The sequence below is a fragment of the Hakea prostrata genome, chromosome 9, assembly GCF_041222555.1.
Source record: "Hakea prostrata isolate BN-2017 chromosome 9, UWA_Hpros_2, whole genome shotgun sequence".
Taxonomy (NCBI): domain Eukaryota; kingdom Viridiplantae; phylum Streptophyta; class Magnoliopsida; order Proteales; family Proteaceae; genus Hakea; species Hakea prostrata.
Window position 1 is genome coordinate 51,526,243 of NC_142608.1, and position 10,029 is coordinate 51,536,271.

General features: G+C 42.5%; 1 protein-coding gene across 1 annotated transcript; it reads right to left on the minus strand.

Annotated features, from left to right (window-relative positions):
- Nucleotides 1-3,696: 3,696 nt before the first annotated feature.
- Nucleotides 3,697-5,624, minus strand: LOC149005473 (uncharacterized). Its single transcript, XM_089135917.1, has 2 exons — nucleotides 4,952-5,624; nucleotides 3,697-4,571 (listed from the first exon to the last, which is right to left on the minus strand). Exons 1-2 carry the CDS (start codon nucleotides 5,622-5,624, stop codon nucleotides 3,697-3,699), a joined length of 1,548 nt encoding a protein of 515 aa, XP_088992043.1.
- Between the last annotated feature and the right edge of the window lie 4,405 nt (nucleotides 5,625-10,029).

A 10,029-nucleotide genomic window follows, 5' to 3' on the forward strand; every position in this document is an offset into this window, starting at 1 on the left:
CTCAGTATCATCCCCGGCTTGATCATCATCACTATCAGGACCGATATCCTCTCCACCATCCTCTGACTCCTGCTCATCCTCTGTCTCATCATCCTCCTCACCCTCTGGACCAGGAGATCTCACTGTCTGTGTCAGTCCCATCTGACGTACCATCCTAGTCCCCATGACGTATCCTCGTGGACCAGTGTCCACTGGTGTATCCTCGAAACTGACCCCGAAATGCCTGAAGATCAAAGTCAATAACCTCCCATAGCAAAGATTCCGCATGCTAGGCCGCAGAACCAGATCCAGCATGACCTGCTGTATGATGTAGGAAAGGTCAATCTCGAAGCCCATGTAAATCCGGTAGATGACTATGGCCTCCATCACTGTAATCCTATGGTGATGTCCAGCCTTCGGCATGATGTTTCGACCGACGATGTGACCGATAACTCGTGCAGAATCTGTCATCTGTCCGCTGTTCCTAGGAGTGAAGCACCGGCGGCTGTCCCACAGTGTGTTGCATTTCTCACGCAACTCGTATGGCATCAAGTAGCTATCTATATTTGCTCCTGCAGGTATCCATACACACTGATCCGGGTAGTGAGAGACCCGCAAGATCTCGGCTAACGATCTGGTGGAAAAGCGAATCTAAGTCTGAAGGACCCTGCTCCTGAGGACAAGTCTAAGTGGATGCCCTGGACCTCTAGCCTCCTCGATGTAAGTAAGGTTGCTGAAGAACAACCTCACTAGCTCAGGATATACAGGCAGATCCTCTGTGAAGAGATGAGTCCACTGCAAGGTGTCAAACCTCTTTTGTATCCTAAAGACTCGGAGCTGGCGTAGGTGTAATAGACGTCCTAGCTCGATCTGGCAGTAGCTGAAGTAGGCCTCATACAGGAACTCGGCCTGTGGAGTGTCGAAGCGCTCTGGTCTCCGGACATACTGTCTAGGCTCGAAGGAACCTGACCTCTACCCCTGAGTGCCCCTACTATGCGACCTCTACCTCGTCCGCGTACTCCTCTCGGCATAGTGAATATTTGAGGAAGAGACAATGACATTGTTGGTTAAGTGCTATTTCAAGATTTAAGCCAAAAGGGTATTTTCGTAATTTTTTGAAAATTTCAAATTTGGGGGAAATTTGATTTGAAGATACTAGCATGTGCATAATACTTGGAATTGCATGTCTATGAAATTCATTCGATGAAATTCGATCGAAAACTTGATCTAAAGCGAAAAATTCAGCAAGAAGGAATTTGGGGATTTTGCATTCATTCGATGAAATTCATTCTTCACACTTGACATGTTACTTGATGTGTATGCAAAAGCCCATAAGGTTTAAAGCCCATTTGATCCTCCAAATCCCTGATTATTCCTTACTGTCTGCCTTGGTCGACTGACTGGTCGAGTGGGCCACTCGACCAAAGGAAGGTGAAATCCGAGAAATTGTAATTTTAGGGTTTTTCACTCTTATTTAAACCCTACTTCGTATTTCTTTGTTACGGCTGCCTCCTAAACACTTTGTGAACGTGAGAACACCTCTCTGAAACTCACTCTGGTTATTTCGAAGACTCCTCTGCAGATCTGAAGCCTCTTTTCTCTGTTCTTACAAAATTCAAGGTTAGTATCCCTTCTGAATTATTAAATTTTATTTCTTGATCTTGTTCTTGATTGAGATCAGGGAGTTGATGATGCATCCTTGCAACCATCCCTTCATGATCTCCTTCGTTTCTTTGAGATCTATGATCATCATCATGATCTCAACCCTAGCCGAAGATTTTCTTGAAACCCTAACCCTAGTATGATCTTCTGGAAACTCTTGTTAACCTCCCGTGCAAGGGAAACCTCATGGGCAATGTTTCTGACATGATATAACTGACTAGATGACTTGCATTGGGCGAGGCTTTTCCCTGACATGCGCCAGTACTTATGCCAAATTCTTGTGAGAGAGTGTGTTGACTTAACCTCTTACCATGGTTTGTCCTGAGGGATGCCCGGACCCACTGCCTACTAGAGCCGAGTGACTGACCTACCTAGAGTAGTACGGTGCTATGACTTAAAGCATGTCTGCCATAGAGACCAGCATACATAGAGTTTAGATGCATTCATACTTTATCTGTTCCATATTGCATTGCATCATGTTATGTTTTGCCACATGTTATCTATGATGTTATGGATTAACTTGCCTTACTGAGTTTCTTCGAAACTCATTCCTTTTTGTATATTTTCTTGTTAGATTATCCTGCAGGTACAGAGTATTATGACGAGCAATACAATGAAGCACAAGCTGATGAAGCGTATTACACGCAAAGTGCTGGCGACGATCAAGCTTACTCTGATGATCCCTCGGCGGATCAAGCTGCGTACTACCTTTGAAGGCAGCGTAGAGTTAGAACAGATCCGTTGGATTGATGAAGTCCACACTTATGAAGACGTCATCTATAAACTTGAAGACTCATATTCTTAGTTTATTTATTGGTTTCAGTTGTATTTCATTTTAAACTTTCATTCTACGTTCCGCTATGTTTGTGAAGTGAGTTTCTGCCTCACTTTACTTATCTTGATATCTTCGGATATCTGGTATCTTTTCCGCACTCTGATTATATCATTTATTCTTTCTTGAGTTAAATATTTTGTTTATAATGTTTAAACCTTGATTATTTCTTGTTTATGATTATGTTATTGTATATGTGGGAGGATGATTTCCTCGATACTTGATCTTCGGGGCTGTGGATCACACTCCTAGGTATGCCAGTTAGGGTACCGGCTGGGGGGATGTGACAGTATTGGCGATGTCGAACTCGAGAGTTATAGTGAGATGCAATCCTTCGCTGGTATTGCTGAGTTCGGGCAACTGCTTTTGTGCGAACTTCATCCAGCAAGTCGAGACTGTCTGGTAAACCTTGTTCATTCGCTTTTTCTTTGAACTCTCTTTCTCGTAGTGTCCCTGCCATTACCTCCACGGGTGCTAATGCTTCAGATCAATAAGCCAGTTTGAATGGAGTTTCTCCTGTTGGGGTTTGAACCGTGGTTCAATATGCCCAAAGAACATTTTGCAGATCTTCGACCCACAGAGCTTTGTCTGACTCAAATCTTTTCTTTATTCTGCCTAACAACGTTCGGTTCGTGACTTCCACCAGACCGTTGCTCTGTGGGTATGCCATTGATGACATTCGGTGTTTGATCTGATAAGTGTTGCAGAATTGCTTGAATTGGGGATTGTGAAATTGTGTTTCGTGATCGGTAACAATGATCTTTGGCATCCCGAATCTATAGATTATAGACTCCAAGACGAACTTCTCTACCTTTTTCTCAGTGATAGTTGCCAAAGCGCTTGCTTCTACCCACTTGGTAAAATAGTCAATCGCCATAATAAGATATTCCCGTCCGCAAGATGCCTTGGTGAATTTTCCCATAATATCAATTCCCCACATTGCAAACGGGATAGGATCAAGAATTGACGTTAGGGTTTCAGTCGGTCTTTTTGATACCGTTGCATGAATTTGGCAATTGTTGCAGGCACGAATGTACTTCATTGTAGCTTCTTGGAGCTTTGGCCAATACAGCCCGAGCCTCAGGATTTTGTGAGCTAGGCACGGCCGCCCATATGCGCCCCACAAATTCCTTTGTGAACTTTGGCCAAAGCGGTTTGTGACCCTTCAGAACCTAAGCACCTAAGGAGTGGACCGGCATAAGATCTTCAGTACAATCTTCCATTTAACAAAGTAAACCTGATGCTCGTACTCGAATCTTTTGGGCCTCCTTCACATCCTCTAGTAGCTTGTCATCTCGAAGATACTCTACAATCGGGTCCATCCAGCAACGCTCAATCTTGATATAGGATATTTCTTTTTCTTGATTGCTCGGGACGGCCAACTCTTCTATGTAAACCGAAGGGTCGAGTGTCTTTTCTTTGGCGTTAGCCAATCTTGAGAGTTCGTCCGCCATCATATTCTCCTTCCTCGAAATCTGACACACCTTCAAATCTTTGAATTCTTTTTGTAATGCCCGCACAATTTCATGATACTTTTGTAATCGGGGCTCTTTCACGCCATACTCTCCTTGCACCCGATTAATTATCAGCTGCGAATCACTGTATATAGTGACATACACTATCGCCAAAGCTTTCGCCAAACGTAATCCGGCTATCAAGGCTTCATATTCGGCATTGTTGTTGCTAGCTTCAAATGCGAATCTCAATGCATACCAAATGATAAAACTTGCTGGACTCTTAAGTAGAATACCTGCTCCGGCTCTATGCTTATTGCTTGAACCGTCAATGTATACCTCCCACATGGTTAGAATACTCAATTCGATTTCTTCTTCTATTGGAGTCGTGGTTTCCACGACAAAATCTGCCAATGCCTGAGCCTTGATTGTTGTGCGAGATTTGAAATTCACTTGGAATTCACCAAGCTCAACCGACCATGCCACCATTGTTCTCGACAAATCGGGTTTATGAAGAACTTTTTTCAAAGGAAAATTTGTTAATATCTCAATCGGGTGTGCTTGGAAATATGGTCGAAGTTTTCTGCCCGCAATCATCAAAGCCAAAGCCTGTTTCTCAATTTGTGAATATCGCGTCTCTGCATCTAGGAGCACATGGCTAACATAATAGATAGGCCATTGTTTCCTTTCCTTCTCCCGAACTAGAACCGCACTTACAGCCGAGGCTGAAGTGGCCAAATAAACCTGTAAAGTTTCTTCTTTCTCTGGTCTGGACAACAAAGGTGGCTTTCCTAGAGTTTCCTTTAGACTTTCGAATGCTTTTTGGCATTCATCTGTCCATCAGGCTTCCTTGCTTCCTCTTAAATATTTCAAGGCTTTGAAGAAAGAAGACACTTTTCTCCTGACTGCGAGATGAAGTGATTCAGCACAACTACTCTTCCTGTCAAGCATTGCACATCCCAAACGGTTTTTGGAGGTTCCATGTTAATCAAAGCTTGTAGTTTGGCTGGGTTAGCCTCTATACCTCTTTGAGATACCATAAAACCCAAAAACTTTCCTGAAGACACACCGAACGCACACTTCTCCGGATTCAGCCTCATTTGGTAATTTTGTAATACTAAAAACACCTCTGCGAGATCAGCAATATGTCCCGAACGAGCAACGCTTTTGACCAGCATATCGTCAACATAAGCTTCCATATTCTTCCCAATCAGGTCTTTGAAAATTTTGTTCACTGCTCTCTGATAGGTTGCTCTAGCATTCTTTAAGCCGAACGGCATGACCTTGTAGTAGAAACTCTCACGATCGGTCATGAACGGAGTAAACTTTTCCATGATAATTTGGTTGTATCCCGAATATGCATCCATGAAACTTAGGGTCTCAGATCCGGTTGTAGCGTCTATCAACAGATCTATCCGAGGCAAGGGATAATAGTCTTTTGGGCAAGATTTATTGAGGTCCGTGTAGTCAGTACACATCTTCCACTTCCCAATAGCCTTCTTGACCATCACCATGTTGGCCAACCAAGTCGGGCATTCAATAGGCTCAATAAATCCTGAATTCTTCAATTTCTCGACTTCGTTTCTAATAGCTTCATGCTTTTCTATTGAAAATTTTCTTCTTCTCTGGATCACCCGCTTGGCTTTTGGGTCTATCCAAAGCTTTTGTTCCTCCACCTGTCGGTCTATCCCAGGCATGTCTTCAGTAGACCATGAGAATACATCTCTGTTTTCCTGAAGAAAAATCTTTAATTCTGACTTGAACTCCTCCAGTTGCTTAGATCCAATATGAGTTGTTTTCTTTTCATCCTCAGGATCCAGCTAGACTCGTTCCAATTTTTCTATTGGCTCAGGTCTTTGCATCACTTCCTCATCCCGATCATCACATATCTCAATTGGAAGTGCAGTAGCCTTCTTTGAGCCCTCCTTGTCCCTTAAGTAAGCTATGTAACACTGCCGAGAGATTCTCTGATCAAAAGACACCTGGCCGATTCCCTTATCAGTGGGGAACTTAATCTTCATATGCTTTTTTGAGACCACCGCTCCTAGCTTTGTCAAGGATGGTCTGCCAAGTATAACATTATACGCTGTAAGTTCCCGGACCACCAGGAAATTCACCCAAATAGTTGTTTCCTTGGGGAAATTTCCTACTGAAAGGTCTAGCTGAACCGATCCTTCCGCCACTGCAGATAATCCAGCAAATCCATACAAATGTGTGGATGATGGCTCCATCAAATCCTCTTCAATCTTCAATTTCTGATAAGCTTCGTAAGATAGAAGATCTACAGAAGAGCTGGTGTCAACCAATACTCTATGCACTTCCCGACGTCCAATCTCCACCTTGATGACTATGCCATCGTCGTGGGGTGTGCAAATACCTCTTTCGTCCTCATCATCGAAAGTGATAGAATTCTCACCGTTCGACCTTTTCCGCTTTTGCACCTCTCCAGTTCCAACGAACTTTGATTTGGACTTCAACTTACGAGGTGACTCCGGTTCGGGACCCCCAAAAATGGTTAAAATAGGAGATCGGCTAGTGCCGGCCACTTCCTTTCCCTTCTTTGACTTTGGAGGCTCGACCTGGCACTCTCGGATTCTCAAACGATCTCTCTTTTCGAACGCTATTCTTGGTTCTGGCGGTCGTCCCTTAATGAAACTTGAGAGATGTCCTTGAGAGATCAGTCTCTCAATGTCAGCCTTCAGATGTCTGCAATCATTAGTATAATGCCCATAGCCTTTATGAAACGGCAATACCTTTCCATGTTGCGCTCTCCAAGCTTGGACACTCCCTTGGGAGTCAGTTGGTTTGCTTAGGCTTTTGTTTCTTCTCAGGAGCCTTCTGCTCTTTGGTGGAGGCCTTCGTGTCCCCCTGATGCGCATCTAGAATCTCCGTCACCTCCGCTTGCTTTTGACACCTTTGCACCAGTTCAGCATAAGTGGTTGGCATATCTTGAAGTAATAACTCCAAGAGTCTCCGATTGGTGAGTCTAGTGAACAAAGCAGTTTTAGCTACTTGTTCGTCCAGATTCTCAATTCCATAGTAACTTTGTTGAATCTTTTCAGGTATTCCGAATTGATTCATTCTTCCCATGCTTGATAGTAAACATAGTTTCCTCCATCTTCTTAATCTGGATTCCACTTGAAAACGACCAATGAATTTTCCTGCCAATTCTTCAAAATCGGCAATTTTTCTCGAAGGAAGACTTGAAAACCATTTCTATGCTGCACCGGTCAGAGACGATCCGAATACCTTGCAAAGGATTTCGTCTGAATTACCAGCCACAACCATAGTTTGCTGATAATAACTTATATGAGCAACAGGATCTCCCGAACCATCGAATGCAGAGAAAGTTGGGAGTCGGAAATTGTGAGGAAACACAAATCCAGCAATTGCTTCCGCAAAAGGGGTTTTCCTGATGACCAAATAAATGTCATCGGCCATCTTCCCTTGGGCAAGCAATCCCAACCTTTGATTAATATCTGCCAACTCCTGGCCAATGTGGACTGGACGTCCATCACCGGTCTGATAACTTTCTTGACCCATTCGTCCTGAGGTCGCCGAGTGAGTATGTACTCCCCTGGCTAACCTTGTTGCGGACCCGGTTCGGCTTGATTGTGGTCAGACATATCGATCGTTTCTTCCGGGTAACTCCTCCATTTGCTGCTCTCTACCTCGTTCCCGAGAATTCCCACACATGTTCAGGCCATAATTTTGGCCGCCTGCCGTTTGCCGGTTGCCTGTCTCCATGTGGGGAATGCCCTTGCAGCGCCAATATAAGTGTTTCCGCTTCGCCTGCAAGCCTTCTGGCCTCCCTACGGTCAGGAGCCTGTGGAGCCACCATCTGCCTAGCCAAGGTGCGAAGCGTCTGATTCATCTCCAAGAATTGGAGCTGCATTTGATCCAACTGCTGCTGGAGAGGATTCTGAGGGTGTAATTGATCATTAACCCTTTGTCCTCCATCTTCTCGTACTTCCCGACCTCGGCTTCCTTTAGGGATATCTTCTGGATTGTTCCCTTCAGGAAGTTGAACGTCAACATCTCGCTGAGCCACCACAGCTGCTGCTGCTAATCTAGTAACCATGACTTTCTGAAGCGTTTCCCATAGACGGCGCCAAATGATGCATCCAAAATCTGCTCAGCCCTTAGATCATGTAAGGATGACCTGCAAAACAATCGTCAGATGTGGCCCGACTGTGGGGGTCGGGAGTCCACCTCTGATGGCTAAGTCAGTTTATGAACTGATCACAAAAGCTCTGACTAGATGCAGAGCGAAAGTAAGAATATAATAATTGGGAATACGATTTAGATACCTTCTTCGTACGTAGGTGATGTCTTATATAGAGTTTACCTTTGAATCCCATACGTTGAATTCGTACGTGCCTTCTTCTGATGACCATTAGATCCAAATGATTAGACCCGTTGGTGGGGTAACGAATAACTTCCTCCGATCGCACTATCTTGATGCTATGATCGTGGCCATTATTCAAGCTGGCACGATTTCCATTCCCACGAGAGTTGATAACCGTCGCTTTAATCAGTTATACGTCCCAGGAACCTTGGATTTGTGCATATCTACTGAAAGCCACTGTTTCTTCCTGAATACGCTATCTTTGAACCCGGTTGATTCGAGTCTGAATCGGTCGGTTCATTCCCAACCGGGGTCGAGGGTTGAACCTTGGGCGGACCCGGTTCAACGATATTTTTCCCATATCAGAAACAAGCATGGGTATTGCAAACTTTGTAGGGATTGGGGTCTCCTCATGTGTCAAGGATTCAATAAACAAATATAGGAACCAAGATAAAACATAAATCCTAACAACGTAACTAATAGGGGAGAAAGATATGCACTTTGCATATTTTGTGGAAATGGTAATATTAATCATTGTCAACAAAGCAATGTTAATTTAAAGTGTCAACAAAGATGAACAATAAATAGTACAAATTGAAAATTCAAAAACCTAATAATATGAGAATCCATTACTAACAGGAGTCAAACCAAGCACCATGAAATCCAAGCTTTAACTGGAAAACAATACCTCGCATGCAACATCAGCATTACCGAGAGCATATCCATGGCTTCTTTTTATCTGGCTCCTTTCTAATGATACAAACCTAAGCATTTCTTCGAACTCATTTTTCTGGGGTTCTGTCAATGTCCATTCAAGTTCTACACGCTGTCAAAGTTCATCATAAACAAAACAAGTGAAATAGAAAACTACTAGTAGAATTGAACGCTTTTGGATGATATGCTATTATATCTTACTCAAAAGCACACCCTCTGTCAAGAATCTACAAAGCCATTATATCAATTACATGATGGAGTTGATCAACCTCTAGAAGAACAATTGTAATATTAGGAACTTTTGGAGTAAGAAGCTGTAAATCAAAATCAATCCATCACAAACACATACATGCCATCAAAATCAAAATAAATAAAATTTGAGAAGATGAAGTAAAAACAAATTTTGATAAAATAAATTTAAATATTGAAATTGGAATTAAAAAATAAAAAATAAATAAATTCATGAGCTTGCTTCCTCTGTGAAACATTTTTCAAATCCTATCGTAGTCTTCATCAAAAGATTATTAGACAAAATAAGGTAATCAAAAACATTGAATTAGAATTAAAAAATCAAAATTAGAAAAATAAATTCATAAGCTTGCTTCCTTTGTGAAACATTTTTCAAATCCTACCATAATTTCATCAAAATATTTATTTGACAAAATAAGGTAATCAAACAGTTTTTAGAAAAGATCATCTAACAGAATTAAAATAACCATACCGACATACAGTTTTGTCATTGTTGATACGAAATCCTACTTGTCCTTCCCTATCAAGTCCCTGCAAAACACGTGCTCGACCTTGGGGGGTCGAGGTACGTCTTCGACGAGCAAGTTAGAACCAATGAGATATGATCACAACTACTCAATAGAGAATTCAAGTAATTGATCACACAGAATATGAATACATACTTTCTTATGCCTACTTGAGGTGCTTATATAGTTTTAAGTATCACAATTAGACCCAGAATATGACTCTAAGAAGAGTTATTTACCTGACTCATCCTTCTAGGTAGTAGACCTGTAATAGAAGTTTACCTT